Source organism: Rhipicephalus microplus, chromosome 2 (genome assembly GCF_043290135.1).
Source record: "Rhipicephalus microplus isolate Deutch F79 chromosome 2, USDA_Rmic, whole genome shotgun sequence".
Classification (NCBI taxonomy): domain Eukaryota; kingdom Metazoa; phylum Arthropoda; class Arachnida; order Ixodida; family Ixodidae; genus Rhipicephalus; species Rhipicephalus microplus.
In genome coordinates, this window is record NC_134701.1 from 111,622,215 (window position 1) to 111,648,209 (window position 25,995).

At 41.9% G+C, this 25,995-nt stretch overlaps 1 protein-coding gene across 1 annotated transcript in view; it reads left to right on the forward strand.

Moving 5' to 3' along the window:
* Positions 1–295: 295 nt before the first annotated feature.
* Positions 296–25,995, forward strand: part of LOC142790879 (uncharacterized) — a 36,122-nt gene continuing 10,422 nt past the window's right edge. Inside the window, exons 1-5 of the mRNA XM_075885392.1 lie at positions 296–352; positions 2,787–2,924; positions 4,494–4,620; positions 6,118–6,797; positions 9,899–10,105. Of these exons, the coding sequence (XP_075741507.1) occupies positions 296–352; positions 2,787–2,924; positions 4,494–4,620; positions 6,118–6,797; positions 9,899–10,105 (1,209 nt within the window). The remainder of the gene's footprint in view (positions 353–2,786; positions 2,925–4,493; positions 4,621–6,117; positions 6,798–9,898; positions 10,106–25,995) is intronic.

Sequence of the window (25,995 nt, forward strand, 5' to 3'; positions counted from 1 at the left end):
AGAAACACAGGCTGGACACCGTCACCCAACGATACTTTCGCGCGCTCGAAGACGTTGACTCCGAGTCCCACTTCACCCTGCCACTGCTCAACACCAGGTCGCCGAGACTGCTCAACACCAGGTCGCCGAGTTGACATCGTCCGAGACCCCGTACTCCGCAGAGTGGACGTGCTTTGCTTCACCGAGGCGTGGGACGCCAGCGATGACGTCGAAGTTGCGGGATGCGCCCCGGCCGCGTGCAGCCACGGGTTCCAACGACCTTCGGGCGGCGTAAGAATTCACGTAAAGCGTGACGATGTCGACTCCGTCGAAGACCTCCACCTGCGGCCCTGCGCTCAACAATGCGCCAACGGTGAGCACTGCGTCTCTAGCGTCTGCGGAGTCGACGTCATGACGATGTACCTCGCCCCCAACCTATCGCATGCCGCAGTGGAGAATTACGTCGACGAAGCTGTCGAAGAATACCTGAAACAACGACCACACCGACGACCCTTCATGATAGTTGGCGACTTCAATGTCGACGTCATCAAGGACGATCGGGTGGTCGACTACATGGAGTCGCGGCACTCGCTGAAACGAGCAACGCATTTCGGCAAAAATCATCCGACCACAGTTCGCGGGGCGTGCATCGACCACGTCTTTGCAAATTTCGACCTTCGACCACTGCAACTAGACCCACTCATCCTTCACTTTACGGACCATAAAGCCATCCGGTTAAAAAATAACCAAAGCGTCTCATCAATGAACATCGTCTTTCGCAGCATACGTGCGTGCGTGTTCACTCGTGTTCACTCATAACAAACACGCATGTCGCAAATTACAAACCACATTTATCGCAGTTCAACATATATGCTCCGCATACTAACCAGCGTTCCCACTTGGGAAACTGCGGTCATTTTTTTTGCTCAAACTATTTTCATTCCTATTAGGTAACCATTTATACTACGCGTTCGCACCAGGTGTCATTGAAAACTGGGGATGATAGTCTTTCTGAATTAGCCAATTCAATTTTTTGTCAAGAACAGTGAGCACAGTGCATACGCAAACAAAGCGTGTAATGCGCAGTAGTTGCCACTTGAGTGGGCCCGCCACGTTAAAGGGCCACTTACCAGGTTTGACAATTTTGAGCTGACCAGTGCGATTCGTAGACGAGGCGTTCATGATCACGTCTGCCAAAATTCGCAACGCTACGCGCCGCGTAAATGGGTCAAATTTCAAGATGAAAGCTGCTCCGCCTCCCCTCTGCCGGCGCACGCGTAGAGAATGAGGGCATGACGTGGGCGTAGGAATGGCTCCACGTACACTGCAGTGCAGTGACGTTGGTCCTTTATGTAGACGACTCTGCTCTGACATTGTCAACAATATACCACGTGGTACGGCAAAAATGATTTAACACAACATGTGTAGTTTATGTATTTGTTGCTGGAAAAGAATAAAATTCGAAATAAATAGTGAGACGCAATAAACAATTGTGTGCGTTTTTTTTACATTTTTTTCCCGAGAAATGCTACGAGATGCGGGGCTAATGTGCCAGCGTTTCCCATGCGTTCGGGTCCCCGCGGTCAGCGCATTGAGCAGACAATCGCCGTGGAACGCTCCTACGCATTCGCGCCCTTATTGTGCTGATCTACTCTACCGCGTCTAAGCCAGCGTTTCCAAACAATCCCGCAAAAACATGCAGAAGACCACAAAATAACTCTGGTCAACAAAGCAACGCCGCTCGCGTGCTTGGAGGCTAGGCTTGTTCGGGGACGTCATGCGGATGTCAAGTCTTGGTGTGATGCTGGAGAGAGGAGCGGCACGTGCCAGAGGAGCGGCACGTGCCAGGCCAGAGGAGCGGCACGTGCGCGCTCTATCACAGCCTGCACTTTGTGTCTAGTTTCCTCCTTTCATAACCGCTCACCCACCTTTCATAGCAATGCGGTGCAACCCTCCCTAAACCTTGCCTTTACCACCCACGTTGTAACGTGGCAATTTTTCTTGAACAGGTAGTGCTCAAAGTTCATCCGTTCATTACTAGTTTTTTTTAGTAATCAACAAATTCAAGGAAATTTTTGTTGGAGAATAAGTAACTGACATTTGTCTCTGTGGGTTATTTCATTAGAAACAACAATCTTTTTATGTATGAATAATGTGCGCGGGTTTCCTCCTCAATTCAAAAGAACGCGCATGTGCCACCCGTCTAGTCTTATTATGATTCTTTTGTCACACGTGCACTAACATGTCACACTTTGTCAAAAACTTTTACACATTTTTCGAATAGGACAAAAAAAAAGGTGGGGGGGGGGGGGTTGTGCAGAGGTGTTGAAGGTTCAGCCCGACAGTTCTGTCATTCTAGTAAGGTCAACAGCTGGGCTAGTTGGCACGATTTTCTTCTCAAAAAAAGAAAAACAGGAAGAGTTAATGCTGAAGCTTCAAGAAATAGGTGAACTCCTCTTCTCTCCTTTTTTTTTGTTAGAGCTAGTCCAGTCATAGGTGTTTCTGAAGGTGCTGTATTTTGCAATAAAAAGTATTTGCTGCTTTCAGCAGCAGAGCTTGTCAAAAGGCTCATCTGTAGTTGAATATAATTTTCTTTATACAATTCAAAGGCCGACAGTGCTGTGTGCAAATGGAATATGTCAGTTATGAGTGTTTTTTGTTATTGGCTGAAGTGATGTATTCTTCATAGAGCTTTGATGCAGATCCCGCTTTATTAAACCATCCTAGCGGACTCTAGAGGTAGTTTTGTTGGTTCAATAGGGTACAATGTTCTGGGCGCTGAAGATAAGCATGCTTTGTTATTGCAGGTAGGGCAATCGATCATGCCTCTCTTGAAGATATGGAGTGCGGATCACTCAATAAAAAAGATGATCACCGCTGAAACAGTGGATGATGTTATTCAGAAAGCAAGGGAAAATGGGATCTGCAACTCGAGCAATGCAAAGGTGAAAACTTCACTTGTGCAGCATTTTGATAGCTTTTATTTACTGACCAAAGTGTTCGAGCATCATCTTTAGACCGTTGCACTAAACTTCTGCTTGGCAGTTATTAATGCAGCAGCAAACCAACCAGCAGCAGCATCGCATTAAGTGGGGCGTGTTGTTTTCTTGCTTTCCTATTATGGAACAGCATTTCAATAAAAAATTGCGCCAAGCATATGTGACGAGGCTCAAACTGTGCTATTGTAAAACTGAAATGATAACTCCAAGCGCATCATAATTGTGATCAAGCAAGCAAACACAGCTTTCGATATATAGCTGGCACACTTTATACCATGAGAAGCTGTAGTTGTTTTAGATGTTTACTAGCTCGAGTTTGTCTACAGCTGCTGTGCAGACAATTTTCTCGCATCACTGTGATTATGAGTATTGCTGAAGAAGTTTTCGGGTAAAAAAAAAATAGCGCTTCTTGCAAGGTTGTGACAGCAGAGCTGCTGGCCCCCTAGCTCATCATGGCTTGGCTAGACTTTTCCCCTCTCAACACTCTTGATATGCTGTGTGATATACTGCACTATTCATGGCTGTGATCCCAACGGTTGGCAGTTGGCAACCTTTTCAGGTGGATAGTTGATTTGCATGAAGCCAATATGGCACATGTTGCTCAGCAAATCACCAGAGGGGTTGAGGTAGGCAAGAATATAAAACTTTAATTAACAATAGTTATGTAATTAACTATAAAGATTGTGTTTGTTTTCAGCACACATGCCATAATGTCGCAATTCTTAAACATAAGTTACCAGGAGAGAAAAAAAAAAACTGTCTGGCACTGTGAGTTGTGGAGGTGGTATTCAGGTACATAGGGGTGGTGGTGTGAGCATGTGCCAGGGGCTGGATAATGCAGCCTAGTGAACTGCATGCGGCCCACGTGCTGCAGGTTGCTGTCCTCTGCTGTATTCAATAGTGTACATGTGCCACAAAAATTGGAAAATCTCGGTACTCGCCCCACTAGTCCCCAAAAATTTAAGGTAACACCGGGGCCCCAGCACCGGTTAGGGGACTCAAGTATCGGCTTTTTTCGTTGACCATCTGTACCGAGTGCTTTGGCAGTGATTGAACGCAGGGTGGTTCATGATGGCAAACCTGGACCATATAGCTCTGCTGTAAAACGGCTTCGTTATATATGTTTGGTTGTGAAATGTTTAGCATAGTTGGTAACAGCGCCATTTTAGCTGTTGTATGTTCTGTTGTAGATTGCTTAGCATTGTTAACAGTACCATTTCAGCTTTTGTAGCAGAGGCAGCTCTGCCTCCACTCTCAAAAGAAAATGGCACAACTGATCACTTGTCGAATACTGTCCTCAAGCTGCTTCACAACAGTCCTGGAAGCATATATATATATATATGATGCAACATCTCTGTGTATGCACCAGCTTTGAGTTTTCACTTTTTCAACCAAGTACATTGCACATTGAATTGACAAGATAAAATAGTTGTTCTAGAAATCTTACATTGTATTTGCATACATTATAAATCAAATGTAATAGCCATATCGAACTATTATGCTGTTTTGTTGCAGGTCTTTCTTTTAGATTGGACAGAACTTGAGGAGGCTGTGTTTCAAGAAGTCCTTGTGCAACTGTCAATGGACCAGAGAATTTTCGTTGTTGCGGAGGTTGCTCCCCCAGCAAGTTCACCTGTTCAAGGTATGAAAAATGCTTTTAAGTGTAGTTGACATTTAAAAGTGACATGCTAAAAAACAGGACTAGGAGATATGCCCATACTAAAACTTTATGGGCTGTTCTGTCTCCTTATTTTCCATTTTAGCTTTCTATGTTACGAAATCAGGGATTTTTTTACTAATTGTGTGTTAAACGTTCATTCGTTCATATTTCAATTCGGAATCTCCTGCAACAACTTCGCAGAATCGAAGGCATTGAAAGGCTTGTTTGTATTTTTTATGCACAACCTAAGTGGCATAAAATTCACCATCAAGGGAGGGAAAGTACAGGGTATGTCATTTGTATGCTATAAATGTGAAAGAATTGATGTGGCAGAAAAGAGAACTTACCACTGACAGGGACCAAAGTTTACACGAGTGTCATTTATGCATAATAATAGGCTACCTTTTATGTTGTTTATGTTGCTATATTTCGACAGATCAGCAAACAGCAACTTTGAAACCTGCAGTTCATGTAGAAGGCTTTATGACAGTGTAATGTATTTGTTGAACTCCACCTTCAAAGTAGAAGAAAACTATTGTATCCTGTATTGCAGAACATAAGCATTGTCATTGGCTTTGTGGGCTATTTTAGCTATCTACCTGTCTAGTCAGTCTCTGTGAACCTAAATTGACTGATGATTTTATAATAATGACAATAAATTCAGAGAAGTTATCTATACAAACAAAATAAGCAGAGCTTCTTGTAATGACGTAATCTGCTGAGGTCGCAAAAAGGTCAGCATGGCAGGAAAGCACGAGGATAGTTTTTTTTTCACGAACTTCGAAATCTTGGTTTAAATTTATATCCGTTCTTTTGAAGTTAAAGAACCCGCACTATGCTGACGAGTTTTACCTTAAGCTTCTGGGTCTCTACCAATACAAAAACTTTGATGCACTTAGTTATTTGAATAAGCATACAATATGCTCTATTTACCACTGCTATACAGTAGCCAACACAGCGTTGGAGGGTGGCAGGCCTTCCAGTTTTAGAGCCATTGCTCTTCTGCCAGTGGGAAAGCTTTGTACTGACTTAAAATGGTGGTTTGGGCTAGTTGGTAGGGCATGACGATTGTTATAGTGAGGGCTCAGATTGATGGCAAAGGGACAAGAAGACGAGCGTGGAGTAAACAAGCAGAGCTGCCACGGTGGTGAAGAGATTACAGTGCTGAGCTGTTCACTCGAAGGTCACAAGTTCGCTCCGAGCAGCAGTGGTCGTAGCTAATATTTTGGTACAGATGAAATGTTAGCCTGTGTACTGTGCGATGTGGGTGCATATTTCACAGCATCAGTGGGTAGAAATTATACAGAGACTTCTATAAACACATGCCTCATGTATACATCGTGGTTTTGGCTCATAAAATATCAAATTGAAAATATAATAGAAATAAAAATGGTAATAATTATAACATGAAGAGACTTGCATTACTGCTTTTATTTTTGTGATGCGTGTTCCCACTAAACTTTACGCTCCTTGTTTCAGACATCTCGGAACGAAACGACATACTCTTACCAGAACCGACCCATGACATCAGCATCAGTGTGTCAACAGAGAAGCTGCCCAAAGATCTTCAGTGCACGCTTAGTGCAGCAGCATCCCCTCTTGACCTTAAGCATCGGAGGCAGCTGGTCCGTTGTATTGTCGAGCAAATGTTAGTTGTGTGCACTAGGCCAAGAAGAGAACTAATTAGGAGTGTGGCTGAGGAAATGGTCAGGGCATACCCAGTTGCTCTTGAAGATAGGAGTACGAATGGCACCTTGCTTGGCCGTGGCTACGACTCATTTTTTCAACAACTTGAGGCGAGGGTTGAAAATATCTATCGAAGCAAGCGAGGAATCCAGTCATCGACTCCTGTGTCAGCACAGAGGAGTTTGAAAATGTCGTATGGCTGTATGAATTGGCAAACATGGTCAGTTTTGAAAAGTGATGAACTTGATGAAAAGCGGCAACTTATTGAGTGGGAAGCACGGAAAAGTCCAAAGGACATGGGTTATTCTTTGGCCATGGTGTACATGAAAGACACATATGGAGCACAACGGCAGTTTATTAATAGTGAGAGCCCTGTCCATCATGCTCTCGAAATCAAGAAGGAGTGGCCACTATTGTTTCACCATCCCTTCTTCTATGAGCACATTAATATCTTTATTGGAAAGGATGCCAAGGTATGGATTGCATGTCACTGTGGAATAGATAGTAAAAAGAGTGCTGAGCAGTTGTCTAGTGATAGTATTTTTTAATGCTAAAATGCCTGCTTGTGTCTGGTGTTTTATGAAAGTATAGCACATTAGCTCCTAGACCTTTTTAGTTGCCGGTGTAGTGTTTGATCAGGAAACCTTGTCGGTGGCATCAGTTCTGTCTCAATATTTCAATATGACATAATGCCTAGAACAAAAAAACTTGTGTCATGTATTGTTATCGTGAGCAGTGGAAGCAGCCATCTTTTCTTGTGTTTGGAAGTACAGTCAAGTCCACATATAACGGCACCACTTAAAACGAAGTTTCGGTTAAAACGAACAATATCCGCGTGACCGTGGAAATATAAATTTTTTCAATTACATAAAATCGCACTTACAACGAACGTTTCCGAGCTCTGGCGATGGAAACAGCGAACAGAGTCGGGGCTTTGTCGACTTCCCGGGAAACCACTTTTGACTACGGATGAACCAACACCGAGGTGCCCATAGATTCTTATTGTTAAACGCCGACCCTGCCTCCGCGTCCCTTTAGCTGCCGCTCTTTGTTACCCGCCCTTCCGTCTTATGTACCCCGGCTACTCTGAGCACCCGGCATCGGACGCGGCTTGTGTTTTCACACTGGCACACATTTTTCGAAGACATGTCGGCCATCTCCCCTGTTTTTGATCGCTGGTACTGTCGTTGACGTCGCCTGCCTGCAGTGACCAGACCATTTGCCAACATTGTCAGCATCCGATCGTCTACGTCTTGTCTTATCGTATTGTTCTAGTGCACGCGCATGCTGCCCCACTGAACTCATAATTCGCGATTGTTTTCGTGTTTAGGACCTGTGCTCGCTCACTTCGCACTCAGCTCAGCATGCCCTCCGCACGCACGCGGAAGCGTAAAAACGGCTGTTCACTTGCGCGGAATGAGTCGCGAAATATGGAAGTCGGTAAGGTCTCGCAAACCCGCCGGTGCAACAAAAGGATTCCTTGACCACAGCCGCTGATTTTTTTTAACGCACCGCGCGCACCGCACACCTTTCAAGCAAGCTGCCCGACCCAGCTCCTTCCCGCGTGTTTTGGTTTTCAAGGTCGCTTTCCTGTCGTATCCGCCCCTCTTTTCACTCTATAAGGCACTGCGCAGTGCTCCCGACCAGATTGCAGAAATTAGGTGCCTTTTCTCATCTTCTAACCACTACCACCACCACCACTCTATCGCAGCTCCTTGCCCTTCTCTCGCAAATCAGCTCTCCTCTTTTGGTCACAACCCCTTCGCCCGTCTCCACCGCTCCGCGACGCCAGCCATGCTGCCTCGAAGTTTTTTTTTCTGACTAGAAACAGGCCCAGAGCTGTACCACGCATTCTGGCGCATGTGTTGCTTGTGCGCGTCTTGCTCGCTCTTGATGTGCGTGTGTGGTCAGTATGGCGGACGGGAGGCCTTGCATGCTTTTTCCTGCCGCTCAACGAAACGTCGAAAGTGTGACCGCTTGGCTTGGGCGAAATTTGCGCGTTAGGTGCTGGGTTGCGAAGCACTTGCTCATAGCTGTTGACCACCTGGCAGCCAACTTGCCGCACGGGCGTCCCGGTATTCAGCTCTGGAGATGGTGAATATTTCGTGGGCAACGGTGACGACTACATGCGCGCGAAACTGTTTCGCGAGGCCGGCTTCGTCGACGTCGGGCCCAATGCCGAGCCTGAAGCTTCCGAACAGGACCACTCCGGCGGCTATTTGTGGCAGCGCGTCGTCGACTCCGACCTGGCAGAGCGGGTGGAACATCTGTTGCGATGGTTTTATTACAGCCGATGATGATGCCGACACCGTGGAACCGTGCACGGATAAGGGCATTGTGAATTAATTACGCGGCAAGAGCGTTTTGGAGGAATTGGTTTGCGAGAACGACAAAACTTTGGAGCCAGTGCCTCATGCAGCTTATGCTACGGGCCTCGGCGAAGAGTACACTGCCGCTTAAAATATACTCAAAACCGCCCTAATCGCTTCTACTCTTCGAAACGCGTGCATCACTAACTATTTTGCGCAAAAAAAAAAAAAGTGTTTTCACTTGCAACTTTTTTCAAAAACTGTGTTCCATTTACTACGAAATTTGGGATACCGCCAACCCTCATGTTAGTTACAAGCGGGCTTGACTGTTTGTCTAATTTTAAACTTGTGTTTTACTTTAGCGGAGGCTTCTGCTTACATAAAAATATTGGACTTGCCTGTGCACTTTGAAGTATCCCATGTCAGAATCGACAACTATTGAAGACTTTGGATAAAGGCTTCAAAGTTTTCAGATTAGGATCACATTTCCTGTAATTAAATGGGACAGGACGTATTCTCTTTAGAAAAACTTTGGATTCTGTTAGTTAGTAATCTGCTCTCATTGGATACTGACCAAGTGTTTTCATTACTGAGAAGTTCTTGTTTTATCAGTTTATTGCATATATTGCAGAAAAACTTTGGATTCTGGTAGTTAGTAATCTGCTCTCATTGGATACTGACCATGTGTTCTCATTACTAAGATATTCTTGTTTTATCAGTTTATTGCTTATATTGCAGACTGTTGCTTATTGCTTATTCTTACTAGCTTTCCAAAAGTAATTCTTCTGTTTTGCCTGTTACAGGCTTAATATTAACATCTTTGTCGTGCACTCTGCAGTGGAAGGTGCTGAATTTGAAAAGTAGGCCTTTCGAGACATTTGTATGCATGAAATTTAGGTACAAAGCCTTTCTTGCATATCATCCTATACTGATACAGATGAATCCCTATATGATAATAATGTGCTAGGTAGTAATTCTTGTCTTCTATAGAGGATGTCTCTTTGGCATGGTTATTTTCTTAACATTTATTTTAATATAGGCACCCTGGTGTCATGTATACTCAAATGTCTGTTACATTAGTCTCTCTTTTAAAGGGTTCTGAATGCATTTCAGTGTAAGACGGCTGCAACATATTGAAGTTTGCAAAGTGAATATAAAAACTGCTAGTTTGTTCATTAGTGTGAAGTATATGAGACGGTTACTGCCTGTATCACAGGACATAATTTTGAAGGTATTTATTTCGCAGTCTTTTTTTTGTATTCTAGAATGCTTTTCGGGCTTCGTTGCAAGATTACGCACCATTGATGTTCGAGCACATGAAAAGTATTGTCAAGAAGGATGTCATGGCATGGGTGATTGAGACAGAACGGGAGCTTTCAAAGGGCTACAAGAATGCTAAGGAGGTTGCATTTCTACCATTGCTGGCTGCGTACTTTGGGGACAAAGAACAGAGGCTCTTCAAGGTTTTCGAGGTAGGTGTAGTGTACAGAATTTTTCTATTTGTATAGTACTAAGATAAATGCTCATTAGCAGCTAATAATAATAGCAGCACTAATGCATACCTGTTTAGTGCAACTCCTTTGTTCCTTTTGTGTAGACCTGCCCGATACCGGAACTTTTTTTTTGCAAGTGTCATCGGACATATGTTTTGTGTAAGAATATTTCTAAGAGGGGAAAAGTGAGCTTGGGTGAAATACGCATATTCTTTATGCACTATGGGGCACTTTCTTTGAGGAAGTGTGTTGAGGCTTGTTTTTAATGCCACAAAAATTCGAAATATAGTGGCTGAAAAATAAAGTCATCGTAATATCAATATTATGCTTTGCCACATCCTCTGGTGCTCTGTCAAAAGTTTTGCTGCTTTAGTAGGCAGCATCGTTGTGTTTTCGTTATTGACCTTCGAGTAATTATTTCACGGGTGTTGTAAGATGTGAATGAACCAGTGAACAAACGATCACACTGCACGTTGGAGATCTAAACTGCGACTACTTTTGGATTGCAGAATAGTTTGTCATGAATACTAATAACGATGAAGATAGTGAAGTGGTGCTTTTATCCTTGTAACTGGTTGACTAATCAATGGAATGTGTTATTGTGATGCATAATCTAACTTTAGTATGTCCTGAAAACTTAAGCGCCCAGTGGGATACCACTTTTATTTATTGAATTTGTTCTGTGGGTTTAATACTTCAGGACGAAACAATTTGAACTCAATATAGTGCGCGTGATAGTGGCGGCATTTACTGTGGCCATAGTCTCTGTAATTGCTGGCTAGAGGAGCTACACGCGCCACTCTTAGAGCCCATATGTGATGTGCTGCTTCAAGTGGTCATCATAAAAAATAATGGTTACTTCATTGTTGAAACAAGAATAACTATCTTCTGTCGAATGCTGTCATGAGCACTTCTTTCATGCTCACAATTAAAATATGAACATTTGGAGTGGCCTGCTTTAGAGTAGGACGTCATAGCAACATACCGGATTTATTTTTTTGATAAATTTCTTTCATTCATCTATTTGCATGACATTTTGTGCACATAAGATGCACCAATAAAAATGTTCTATAAGAGGTGTCCTATATACAGGAATATATGGTAATATAATGGCCATTAAGGTATTGTCATCAGTAAAAAAAAAGTGCTGCTATGAAAGCTTACGACCTGCAAGTAAGTGCTGAGCTGTGCAGTGTTTTTGGTGCATTAAGTTTTTGTGACAATAAGTAATTGGCACACTTTATGCTGGCATGCACTGTGTATATAAAGATTGGACATGCTGCTTCCTATCCTTGTCTTTGTTACTACAAGAGTACCTGTCCAGCAAACAGTCTTAAGCTGGGTTACGTAAGCTGCTATCGTTGCGACCGTGAGCCTACATGACTGTGTGCTTAGACAAGTCAGACATTATTAGCAATTAAAACCACAGGTACCCTGGTGGCTGGTACTCCAGCTCCTTATTCTGCTTTGTAGGTGCTCATGTGGCCAAGCATTGACATTGCGAGAGTTATGGTTCATTGTGTGGCATCATTGTTCTTGGCATGCCTTTGTATAAAATCTCGTTTCACTTGATGAATATTTGCATGTGGCTTTTTTAGTTAGAAGTGCTTAACCCATATATGCCTGAACCCTAGGATATCAACAAAACGGTTTTCTTTTCTCAGAATAATAGCTTCTAAGCTCTCAGAAAATAAAATAAAACTTTCATTTGCAAGAAAACTTTTTCTGACGTTTTTGGCACCGTCCTACATATAGGACGCTAGGCACATAAGTGTCACATTGTGTCAATTTGGAACGTGTTCCACGTGCCACACTACTTTTTTAAATGAATGGTATAATTTGAAAGATTTAGCATGCATTGTAATGTCACATTTTTTACAACAGATGGTGGTCTTCCCATCGCTATGAGCGCACGTTGTTTGCTTTTCTCGGAGGATGACTAAGTGGTCAGTGCATTCAAATCAGCTTTGCGCCTCCTGCCGAGACTGGCAGGCTTCTTCCACGCAATGGCTTGTAGCCATATCTCTTTATTTACTACATTGTAACTGCCCTTCGAAACATTCTCAGGTCCGCTTTGTCTGTTCCCTTTCCGTACAACAGGAATGCATTGTTCCCACATGCATCGAGGAGATACGTTGGCAGTGATGACTATCACTTCATACTTCTCGTGGCAGTTACAACACTGCCACGAGAAGTATGAAGTGATATTTTGCAATATTTTGACTCGGTTGGCCAACCTCGGCCATGTTTGCATTATATTTGAAAAACAAAAAGGCTGCTTCACTATGTCCTTAGATCGCTTTTATCTTGAATATCTTTTCACCATTTGCTGCGGTTCAAGTCCATCACCATTTGAGATCATGTTAAGCGTGCTATTGTCCTTCCAACAGCATAAAAGATTTTTTTATTCTGTGTCGAATCAGTAATTGTAAAAGCCTCGAGACTTCTTTTTCATTTGTTTCTGCGTGCCTTCTTGATCACCGCTTTATTGACCTGTAACTGCACCAGCATGATTGTCGGGCGGCAGAATGCCGACAAGTGAAGGCACAGTATTGCCAACGTCCATATGCTCCAGATGTCGTTGGCATCTGCAAATATTTTTTTAGTGAAATGAAGTGCAGGGAATCTCCTGAGTGCAAATAAAGTAATGACATGAACGTACTATACATCCATATGCATGTAATTGCGTTACGACAAGCTTCACGGGCACGATGCGGCACGCGTGCCAAGTTGACACAGCGTGACACCCCATGTGCCTAGCGTCCTATAGGTAGGACACCAATGTTTGAGACACCGCAAACAATAAACTTTACCGCACATAAAGGTTATACAAGTTTTACTGTAGACCCAATAATTGACAATCAATCCAGAAAAATATTGTCAGCATCGCGAACATTTTGAATCTGTATTACTTGCATTTTCTTTCGCGGCATGGTGCTCTGCTTCAGGCACGTGAAACAACAATTTTGAGACTGCGCTCACGAGCTGACTGGTAGCCCGGCGATCGCCTGCACTAGCGGGTTATAAGGGCACAGCATCGTCAACACACGACAATTAGCGTTAGCTTTTTTACAAAAAAAAAACATTCAATTTACAATGAAAATTTTCAGCGTCCTACATGTAGGACACTAGGCATAAATGGGTTAATTTTCTCACATTGACCAGATAAGATGATATACAAATACATATAAGGTATAAATCATGCTATGTGACAAAGTTTTAAAGGGAGGGGAAAACACTCTTAGTAAATGGACGTCCCATATGGCATATACCACTTCAAACTGAGTCATTCTTTTCCGTTTTAGCAAGGCACAAGTATAACTGAAGTGCTTTATGAGCTGCCACCTAAACCCATCATTGCAGCCCTAGGTAAGGTGTGTTTTCAAGTTTGTAACTAGTGCGTCAAGGAAGGTGTTTTATGCGGCGCCAGGATCGATGTACTGGAGCGAGAGGAACCATGATAAGAGTTATCTCTTGGTGGGGGAAGGGGGGGGGGGGAATTCGGGCTTGTTATGACGATGTTTGCCCTTAGGAGAATGGGTGCGATAAAGGGCATGCAAAAATGGGGACAGGTAGGCACCTTACTGCTGCAGCCCCTGGTTTCATGTTGTACTGGATTGACACTCTTTCATCGTGGTGCATATATACTCGTATACTCGTATCAAGATTTGCCTGTCTGGCATGGAATCAAGAATCTGAGAAACTCCGGCAGCCTAAATGGTATTGATTACAGTACTGTTAAATCGATGCACCTAATTGAAGGGTGTCTTCTAACTTTCGAAATAAAGCCACGATTTTGTGTTCCAACCAGCTGTTGCAATGCATAAAAAGCTAAATGTGTAACATGGTCTAGCCATGCATGTTTTCATGCCATGGAAGATTTGAGGCGCATTTGTAATCTGCAGTAGGCTCAACGCATGGCAACCGCAGCGGCGCCCTATTGGTCACACTCTCGCAGGGATGCCGCCGCGACGTGCGCCTAGCAACGGTCTCCGCGCCGTACTCTCGTTGTCAGGTTGCGTCGCCGCCCTGTTGCGCCCCTTCCTTTTCTTCATGAACCACTAACAACAACAACAAACACGCCGGCCACAGCCGGCCTCAGTGCGCACCGACTGCACATTTTTACGTGCGGCATGTTCGGCGCCTGCGCGTTGTCGCCACTTCAAGGAAGCCAATATGGGAAACACGACGCTCCGTGCACCTTTGTTTCTGGTAGGAGCAGTTCGGAAAGAATGGCAAGTTTAGTTTGACTGTGATGCTACTAAGGTACTGTACCACCGAACATTAGAGCTTATGATCCGCCTGCCCGTCGAGATGTCTAAGCGCGTTTGGACTCCATCGAGGAACGACGAGGTACCGCACATCACAAAGTGGAAGTATTGTAGGAAAATTAAAAAGCAATACTGTGTTGTAGGCGCCTTCCGCAGGCAAACTTCTGTCTGTCCTGAGCACTTGTGTTTCGCGTACGTGCTCGTCAACAACAAGATACCGCATGCGAGTGCCCGCGTGATCTGCAGAAACTCGCATTTATCTGGTGAGATCAAGCTACGTCTGGGTAACGCGCTTGCGCTCTCTTGCCGTGCACTTTTTTTTTTTAATAAACGCCCGGCGTCATAATCCAGGCCAGCGTTCTTTTCTTCTCTAGGAATTAACTTTTCTTATGTGTGCGCTGGTGTGAAGCCAATAAAACAAGCGCGAGAAAGGCAGCAAGCCGCTTGAAGAGCTCCTTTCAAAGGATCCTTCTCAGGGTGGCCGCCATTCTCTTCGCCATGATTCTATCTGACAGAACGACTGTGCAGTGAATTAAGGATGGTAGGTGCGCAAGTATTCTTTTTCAAAAACAATTTGTGCCCCAGAAAGTTTTGTACTAAAAGTGTATTACTGCATGTATGCATAAAGTGCATGCATGAACTGAAACTCCTTCCACCAAAAACTTTAAATTTTAAGCGATTTGTAGCCATGAAGGCAATTCTTCAATATTTGTATTAGAAGATTAAGCAAAAATCTTTATCCTATAATATTCAAAATAACATCACTTTTAATAAAACTTCCGAAACTATGTAAGCACAGCTTAGCCATTTGCTTCAGGATATGCAGGGCATACTTCTATGTTCCTTCTTACTCAGACTTTTAAAAATGGTGCGGTTTTGCGAAGTACACCCATTGGTTTTAGCAAGTGGTTTTCAGCAATAAGCGTCCTAATAGAAAACAGTTTTGGCAGCTTAAAGGAAACAATATGCCAGCGTGTTTGCCTTAAGCTCCACACCATATTGTGGCTGTTTTCTATTGCCTCTGATGCTTCATAACTTATGCATTAATTTTGGTGACTAGGAGTACACACAGGTGGAATGTTAATAGCGCAATAAAAATGAAGACACAAAGAAGGCACACACAGACAAACTTTTGGAGTAGGAAGACCTAGATAATGGTGGTTCAGCACGGGGTGCCCATTGGAACCAATATTCTTGTACCAGTGATATGCCTAACAATATTGAAGATTTTATGATCCGGTTGGGAGAAATAGAGCAGAAAGGAAGTTAACACTGATGAAAATAGCAGATGTAATTAGAATAAATACTTTCACTTGTAACTGGCTATTTCTTTACATATGGTGCATATTTATTCACTTCAAACAGTAAATGTCATTGACAATAAGCAAAACAATGTGCCACAAACAGATATTTCTTCATATACAAAACCTGTGCTTTTAGTAACTCACTCAATGCATCTTCCAGTCTCTCAGATGTTTGATTGCTTTTGGCCCACCTTGGGTAAGTCAGTGGCATGCTTGAGCAGCTTCTTTTTTATGTTAGAAAGCCTTTTGAAAGCAAAGCATTTTTTAAAGAACAAAGGCACTTTGAGCACGTATATCTATCTAGAGGCCTGCATCTGGGTGCTATCAAGCTCACCTCCATAACTTGGTATGAACTGAAAAAGGCACAGCAGAGAATGACAATATGACGAACATGACTGTCTGGTTATGACATGTATACAATGAGTGTCCTGTTATGTACGTCATGAAACCCTTTTTTCCAGTGACAGGCAGCATATGTCGTACACTGTGGCATGCGTCGCACGTGATGGTAGTTTATAAATATTGGCAATTTAAATGTGAGCAACTTAAATAAAATCTGGCACTGGCAGCATTGACCAAAATAATACAAAGAATAACAATCGGTAATTCTGCACAGCAGTCAAGTATTTTACCACAGAGCCACGGCATGTCTTGAAACAGCTTATTGAAAAAAGATTCTATGCAGGCATCACATCAGTGTAATGTTAACTATGGCTGTAGGGCTGGCACTGTAGTCTGATTAAAAGGTAGTAAACTTGACATATGTGTACTTAAAATACAGCTGTAATGTTGGGTTAATGCTAATTGTGGTTCCAGGGTGGCCTCCACTTTTGTAAGTCATAATAAACATTTCATATGACTCGGCAAGCTACATTCTAGTGTTGCTCGACCACGTAGGAATATGCTAATGAACAATCTTCACATTGTCGTACCATAGCATGCACTTTGTTGTGATGAAACTGGCAGCTGTGCTGTAAAATTAGTGCCGACGTGTCAGACCATAAGTTACCCTCTGAACTCCTGTGTAGTTAACGTTTTTGGTAAGTCCTTGATGAGCACGAAACTGCTAGACTTATCAAAACACATTCATTCATGCAATGACACTTGGCTCAATGCCAAATATTGCATCATAGGCATCATCATTATGGACTACATTGCATGAAATTCCCACAATGTGTGAAATATCCTTAATTTTTCTTCCTGAGTTCTTTTCTGTATTTTTTTCTTCGTGTTTAACCACCTCTGTTTTTCTCATGGGCAGTTCTTGATTATTTTTTTAACTTTCAAAAGAGCTCCAGTCAACGAAAAACAATCTCATTTTATTGTACTCTTACAATTGATACAGTGTTGGCTTTAACAGTTAGTCGAAGGAAACAACAGCCTTGTGATATACATTGCTATATCTTTCACTACACTAGCCTGATCATTGTTAGTGTTTTCTCATCATTGAAGACAAAAGACATCAGTAAAAGAAGGCATATTTAAGACAATGCATAGCACTGTGATGTCTTGAATGTGGCTTCTTTTGTTGATGTCCTTTGTTTGCGCTACCATTAATTGTCATGCTACCATACCAACTAGCCCAAATCACCATCTTCACAAATCATAGTATATGCATAGTGAACCACAATTCCCATTTCAGAACACTTGAAATAATGTAGCACAAGATTTATCAAAGCACTCGCTGCATGTGTATGCGCTTCATTTAGATGTAGAGTGCATCAGATCTTGTACTGGCATCAATGTCTCTTCTTGTCACCTGCAGTATCATCCCTCTCGTTTGGGTCGGCCTAATATGCTCCACGAAGGAGGGCACTTTATGCTAATGAGCTCCAACTTCTTAGCACTACCTTGCTCTGTGCATTGTTTCAAGTCATGGATTTATATAACAGGGTAGCAACAATCACAACTGTGCATATTTTTGATAGTTGACAGTACTCATAACAAACATTCAAAACCGTCAAAAGCTTCTACCTTATGAGTTACAAATTTGTGAGGAGGGAATGCAACTAGCACTTCCAATATCACAATAATAATGGTACTAATGACAACAAATGAAGAAAACAAAGCACGAGGCCATCAAAAGTGTTTACAAGATTCATATTACCTCCTTTAAAAAAGGAACCATGAAATAATGTGGCAACTTGGCATGCTATTGTGCTGCTATCATTTGGGAATCCCATACTGGCACTCTTTGACAGGAATATACACATTTCTGTGGAAACATCCCTACGTCAATCACTTGAATTTCATGCTTCATAAATTGCTCATGATTTTAAAGGAAAAGTTATGAGATCATGATAACAGCTGATATTTTTTGCATAGCTGTCTACCGCTGGCATGCACAATAAGGAAATAAATGTTTAAGATTGCGTGGGATTTTAATCTGGGCAATCCACGTGGCAGTCAAGTGTTTTACCACAGGGCCACGCTTGTGCTTGAAGCTACTTTTCAAAAATATCCAAATCAGGTGTCGTATAAGGTAAGGAACCACATCAACACAGGTTCTATAGTGTGCTAGAAGAATAAGACAACAAGGTGCCATACATGGCAAGTTATTTAACAAGTGAGTGATTAAAGCTGCCCAACCATTACAAATGGCTCAGCCATAATTTTGTCATCAGCTAGAGCATCAACAAAGTGCATATAATGCCTCTTCAGTGTGTATTGTACCTCGCTTCTCCTTAAAATCATTACGTAGAACGTATTTCTTACGTTGCAAAACACAGATTTGTTGCATGCATTTTTCTGTTTCTTGATGACTAATAAAAGTGGACAATTTAGTAATTAAGAATAACTGTTCATTCTTCCAGATGCCATAATTTCTAGTATGAATCCAGGTACTCAAGATCAAATCATCTGCCCGAGTCTTGGCCAATTCCCCTGTGTGGCTTGGTTCCAATCATCTAAGGAGCATAATTATCAAGATTACCATATGTATTATTTCAAGTACCACATATTTTGCTACACACTTGTAACTCCTTGCCACAGTCACATTTTTCTGAACCAAATGTGTCAGAAAATTGGGAAATTTCAACTCGTTTTTCTGACCCAAGGTAGCTGCCATTTTGTTTATCCCCACATGTGTACGAGCACTCATGAAACTTGAAACAACTCCCACAAGTTGCATGCATATACGAAATATGTTAAAAAAATAATGTTTTTCACTAACACCTTCACTGATTGTGGTACAACATTTTAAGCATTGCTTCCCTCAAACTATTCCCCTCTACTGGCAATACAGTGTTTCGATGGTTTCTTCTATTTTTGGAAAGCTTCCTGGAACGCACTAATGGCCTGCAAATATCTTCTTGTATTGTCCAGGACCTTCTGTATGGTTTGGAAATGGCATCTGTTAATGTAGTTTATGTTTGGAATAAAGAAAATAAAATGAAATTTCATGACATTAACCTGTTCTAACACCCACTTCGTTAGGAATTTCTCCAACAGTCAATAGAGATATCCTCAAATCACTGCAGGATTTCTCAACGTGGTCAATATCTGTTTATGTACAAGGTCATCCAGGCTTGGCATCGTTATCGATCTACATTATGTCATTATCAGAATGCTTGAACCACTCGTAGCACCGAGTACAACTCCTATAATGCTCCCCCGTATGCTTGATGAAGCAACCAAATCTTTATGTGAAAGTTTTCCCAAATTTTAGCTGTACTTCACACACACACACATTGTTCTTCCAGCTCTTTGCCATTTGGGCACTAATTCAAAAAAAAGCTAGTTTATGTGCTCACTTTAGTGGCTGTAGCGTGCAAACCAAAGGTCAGAGTGAAACAGGGCTAATGACAGTTTTGGTTGAAACCTGCCACTATGTGGAATTAGTAGCTGCAGCCCGCTCCTTCTGGTAGTTGGCGAGCTATCAGGAAAGTTCAATACTTTTTACAGCGAAAGCTGTTATGTCATCACAACTCGGGTCACGTGCAGTTGTCCGTCATTGCTCGAAATTAAACCTAGCACCAATGACACAGTGGGGCTCGAACCCGGGTCTGCTGGGTGCCAGCCCAGTATTCCACCACTCAGCCACACCGGTGCTTGGGAGTTGTTGACAAACTTGCCTTAGGCAGGCTTATTGTCAAAAAAGCAATCGCGTTAATATTTATTTATTTATTTTGACATACTGCCAATCCCATCAGGGATTTTAGCAGGAAGGGCGTGAACATAAAAATTCGAATAGGTACACAATAAAGACATACATCGCGATAAAGTACAGAATGAAACTAACAGAATCGGATCATTTAACAATTTCAGATCAAAGATGGCATAAAACATTAGTGTAAAGAAAAGTTGTCAGAAGAAAATAAATGCAGCGACTTGGTTGACACATTGGTTGACATATTGGCATATGCATCAAGAAACACAACAAGAAATCACAGCAATAAGAAACTACCCTACAATATGGCGAAGTATTTCAAGGAAGGGCAATATGACTTACAAAGCGTTTTAAAACGGCGAAAGAACAACCAGTCGCCGCACAATGCGAATAGTGTAAGGAGTGGGTAATTCAATACTCCAACCAATTACAAAAGTTTGTTCTTGTTCCCCTATTAACAGTGGCACATACCCACTTCAGCCATTATTCCTCATCGTCCTCAGCCACTGCATGAACAATTGGCTCAAAATACTTTGCAAGTGTTTAGCGGATACACGCTTCTCAGAAAAATGATGAAAAATAGCATAGTGAATGTCAGCCTACTACCAAAGAAATTTTATTATTAGTACCCTAGTGGGTATCATGCATCTTTGCTTGCAGTAGTAACCCAATGAGCGTTTTGAAAGGCTCTGAAAGGCCACTCTTCTAGCTTTTGCTGTGACTGTGTTCCGTCTTGTGCGCAGGCCTGGCATTTTTTTAACACAATTCATACGTCCTGTTGTATCCCTCCATATTAGCATTAGATACCAACAAATCATCACCATTCATCATTTTTGAGTTATTATTTTATGTGCACTCTAGGTGAAAGGCTTCTGCCAATAATATGCAACTAACCCTATTCTGTGGGATCTGGTTTCACTTTATGTGAGTGAACTTTCAAATTTTGTGACTTTATCAACTCGCTGCCATCTTTGCCTATGGCATTCATCCCTTGGTACCTATACTATAGCTCTAACTGACCTGTGGTTATCTGTCCTCCACAATGTTGAACACAAAGACCTTCTCAAGTGCAGTTACATTAGCAGAGTTATTTCAAGATTTGGAAAACTTCGAGTGGAATATAATTGACCTTAGAGATATTAGAACTGGAAAGGCACATACAGCACTAATGGGCACACTGCTACAGAGGGCTTTCCGATAAAACAGTGCAGCATGGGGTTTCTAGTTCACAAAAAACATTGCCGGAAACATTCAAGAATCGCATATTGTCTGTGAAGGGCCAGCAACCCTAGTCATCCAGCTAAATAAGATATAAACTTAAAGTGGTGCAGGCGTTTGCTCCGCTGTTTGGCCTTTACTATGAAAAAGCAGTAATAGGCAAGTATATTGAATATGCAATGCAAGAGAACATTTACTCAGTACACCATAGTCATAAAAGACTTCAATGTGAAGATAGGAAACAGAAAGGTGAGGTGATTAGCTACAATATTAACATTAGGGTTGATACTAAGACTTCATCTTGGATTAAGTAGTGCCATATAGTGGCCAAAAATATCAAATCGAATACTAAAGGTTTTATTGACAATTAAAAGAAAATCAAATTTGCTCATGCCCTTGAGCACACAGCACGGTAAGAAACTGCAGTCGAACACATTGTCATGAAGAAACAAAAGTCATGCCTCATTACAAGTCTTCAGGCTCTCGTCCTGATCTCATGGTGTTTCCAGCAGCCAAAAACCTGCGATCGCTAGCCACCTCAGCAGATGCAAACGCATCAGAAAGCAATTTTTGTAATACCTGTATAAAGTGCAGTTCAAAACTCTTTCCAGTATTTCAAACCTTTCTTTTGTTCACAAACTCAGCGAAGTAATTTTCAGTTTCTTGACTAGAAGATCTGACTTTTTTTTTGCTTGCAATACAACAGTCTTCCAGTATGTTCCCTGCCTTTTTTTGCTGGAGCCACGACATGCAGGAATGGCATAATCTCATTGAAGGGAAACAAGTGCTGGCTTTCAAACCAGGGTATCAGTGAAAGTTTTAAAGCCTACTGTAATGACTTTTGCATTAGTTTTAGGGACACCACCCCAACAGAGTTGCGCAATCAGCCTGTGTTTAGACATTTTAGATATTTCCCTGTATTTGAAAGTTGAGTCGAAGCACTCAATTTTAATTCTAAACATGAATATTCACACACCCTGAAATAATATACATGCTAGAAGAATGAAATGAACTCTGCATAATGAACACCTTTTTCTGAAATTATATAAATAGGAAGAGAATATGGAAAGCCCTCACAGAGAAACGGAGTCGTAGATTTTATATAATCCTGGTACCCAGGCAATGCACCTGAGAGGAGTTAGGGGCAAGGCAGAATATAATTATCATAGGCTGGTGAGGGTAGCCCTCAATGTGAGAAGACCAAGAGCCAGTTTATTTATTTATTCAAAATACCTTACACGCCGATAGGAGGACATCAGTAACTGAAAGAGAGATAAAAAATACAAGGAAAGAACAGTAAAACAAAGACTACAAATGGCAAGGGGCAACAATGTTACATAATACTAGCATGTAATGAAATCAGATTATCACTGAAAGTCTACTAAAAGTTTTACAATTACAGTTAGATGCAATGCGATTCAAAAGACTGTGATTTGAATATGCAATCGCCTAGGTTGTAATGACGGCTTAAATGCCTGCGTGTAACCATGAGTGCACATGAAACTAAGTGTGCTGTGAATGTGCCAAGACGTGTACACAGGAGGATAAAGCAGCACTGAAATTCATCACAATACTCTACCAGTGAAAGAGACATATAAGAGCAGTGATGTGGCTGCACCATGTCATGCATAGTTTACTAAAATTAACTAGAGGGGACTCTGGCACTGTGATCATTCAGCGACCCTGGGAATGATGGGTAGTACACAGATTTGCCTACTCTTCGTACTTGCGGGTGGCGAACCCCACTTGGGCTTCATTTATTGCTGGTTTCGGTTTTGTTTCAAAGAAAAGAACAAACTTTTTGAACTTCATGACCTGATTTGAAATGGTAAGCCTAGAAGAATAAGGCGGTGAAGTGCCATCACTGAATATTTGCTGATTTTTGTTTTGTGAGGAGACAGCTCCAGGCCACACGAATACACACGAATCCAGAAGTATGAAGATTAGACGAATCCGTGTAATACGCATCATTCCTTGCTCGCTGATCCGCCATGCATGGTAGTTCCCATAGACACTATCGCCAGAGTTCCCTCTAGTGTATATTTAGGAAACTCTATGGTGTCATGTCAATGTCATGTTTTATTGTAGGTGAATCTGCCTGCCCTATTTGTAATGGCTTCCAACATATGAACTAGATAATCTCGTTATGGTGACCATGTAGATGAAGCATACTCTAAATGTGGGTAAAGATAAGATATAATAATGCATATACATTAGAAGATGCATTGCACAAGTTTCTGTGGGGCTAACCTGCAGATTGAGAAGCTTTTGCTGAGATAGCTGCTACACGCCGTAGTATAAAATAAATCTGATGAAAGGTAAACACAAAGATATTTATTTATATAAAGGGGCAGCTGAAATAGTGGTATTGTTAATCGTACAATGAGGGAGTTCTGCCGAGTTGCACTCTACCTGAAAATCAGGTTAAGGTCACTTGAGAAATGAAATTATTATCAAAAAAGAGAAAGAAAAACTAGCCCATAAATAATACTGCAATAGGTCTTGTTGTCATGTAACTAAATTAAGGATGAAAGGTCGGCGGGTACGTCCTTAAAGGGACCCTGCAACACTTTTTTTAGCATTGTCTGAAAACACTGCTGATCGGTAGTCGCAGCTCCCAAAAGCACATAAGCCAAACATTAGAGCGCAGCATGCAGTCTAAAATTCACAATTAATTCTCAAAGCCAGCCAGTAATTGCTCCCTCATCTCTCTACAGGTGATGCCTTATACCTGGATTACTGTGTCATACCCGAGTCCACAGCCATTGACTGATTTGAGCATTATAGGCTATGCAAATACTGTGGCCACTGCAACTGCTGCCATGTGCCAACGCTTGTGATTACCCTGAATGTAGCCATGGGTTCTTAGAAAAACGAAAAGTGCCCAAGGTCATGACGTGCGCTGACAAAATGGTGCATCTTTTTGCCCCTTGTGTCCCTACCCAAGTTGCCTTCAGTGCACTCGCTTGTACGAGAAGAGAAACCGCTTGAAGTATTCAGCAAATTCCTCGAACTCCGCTTATAATCGGCATATTTTAAGAAATATTTTGGCATGTGATTTGTGAGACATCATGACCAACAGTGACACCCATTTCAAAAGTGTTGCAGGGCCCCTTCAATGTATATTAGAAAGAGTAAATGACTTAGCACACTGCCTTGGGCAACACTGCAGGTGATGTCGAAAACATTAGACGAGATGTAGCTGACCACCAAGAATGAAAGCTTTTGTAGCCAAGATGGTGGTAATGAAGGAATACAAAGGACAGACAATATAGAAATCAAATGGTGATTAGTTTGAGTATCGAACGGATAGCGAAATCAAAGAGGGGGCAATTGTTTCGATCGTTTGTGTCTAGAATAAAGTGAATATTAGTCATGAACCTAAATAACTCAGTGTCACATGAATAACCTTATCTGAAGCCATGCCCACTAAGATAAAGGTTATTTGTTATAACCACTAAGAAACTGGCCTACTTAGGTAAAATTAGGGCAAGAACTATTTGCCGAAATCGACTAGCGTGAATCCAGGATAGCCCTTAAAAAATAGTAAGATGTACTAGAAAAGGGAAATTATAACGACATAGAGAGAACGAACGAAATGGAATGGTTTCTGTAGCAGCAATGATGCACAGAGGTAAGAAGCGAACTAAATTCTTCCCAACTAGAAAGAGCTTAATCGAGGCAACACACGAAGTTGACAAAATGAATGCATAAAATGAAATTTGTTGAGCTAACAATGTTAGTCAATAAGAAAAAGAGAGTTACATAACCACAATGCAAAAATGGCAGAAGCAGCAGCAAAAAAGAAAAAAAAAACATGGCAGCATCAAAGCAGCTGAGAAGAAAAATGTTAAGTCAGAACCAAAATGCACGCATAAAATATACGCTGGGCAGTGACAGTGAAAGTGGCTGAAGACATACTCCACTGAGTTGCAGACGACCTGACTACAGTAACCTGATTCAGCCGTTATTTCGCAGGACGTCTGTATCAATGCTAGAGCCTTTTCGCCGTTAGTCGTGGCCGAGCGAGAAAACACAAGTTGTCAATGGCGGTGGGCGCCATAGACATTACGAAACACGGAGGTCTGTAAAACAAGCAACTATGCACTGCGAACGCACCGTTTCAAGGCGCCCATGTTGTTGTTGTGTTGATTTATCTTGGCTCGGATTTTGTCTCCAAAGCTTGTGCAAGTGTAAAAACAAATTTTTTTTATGTTATGTATACATTTTTGAAACGCTACACAAAATTATGAACAGTAGTAAGTAATAAAATAAAACGTTTTATAATTTTAAAGATTATTGTGAACGTTAGCAGGTAAAAGTTTGAAAGTCTGAAAATAAAAGCATTGACATCATCATCGACATCAACAGCAAAGTGCAGAAAATGATGGCAGTATGTAAATACGGCATCTGCGTACACTAGCGGAAGACTCGTGTGGCGTTTGTACATACAAATTTGCAGTCATTTCGTGATTTATGGTGTAAAATACGCTTCTGACAACTAGGTAATGTTTAGCATGAGTGTGAAAATAAACAAGTGTTTGTACAAACTGATTTTGAAGCATGGAGCATCTTGTACAAGTTGTACTAAAAGGAACGGCCATTAGGGATTCCTTCAGGGCGCACTCCGAGAACGAGAGTATTTCGTCATGAGGTATGTGCGGCGGTCGTTGCTAGGTGCACATCGCGGCGGCGTCCATGCGAGAGTGTGACCAATAGCGCGCCGCTGCGGTTGCCATGCGTTGAGCCTACTGCAGATTACAAATGCGCAGATTTGAGGCTTATGCGTTCTGTTCATATTTTTTATGTATGTATGTAGGTATGGTGTATGTATGCATGTATGAATAAATTTCAATATTATGAAAGGTGCACTATCGGAAGGCTTTCACACTGGGCTGAGAAGGTATTCTACCGTACTTTTTTGTTAGTAGCAAAGAATTGATGCATCAGGTCATCATGTTTATGGTT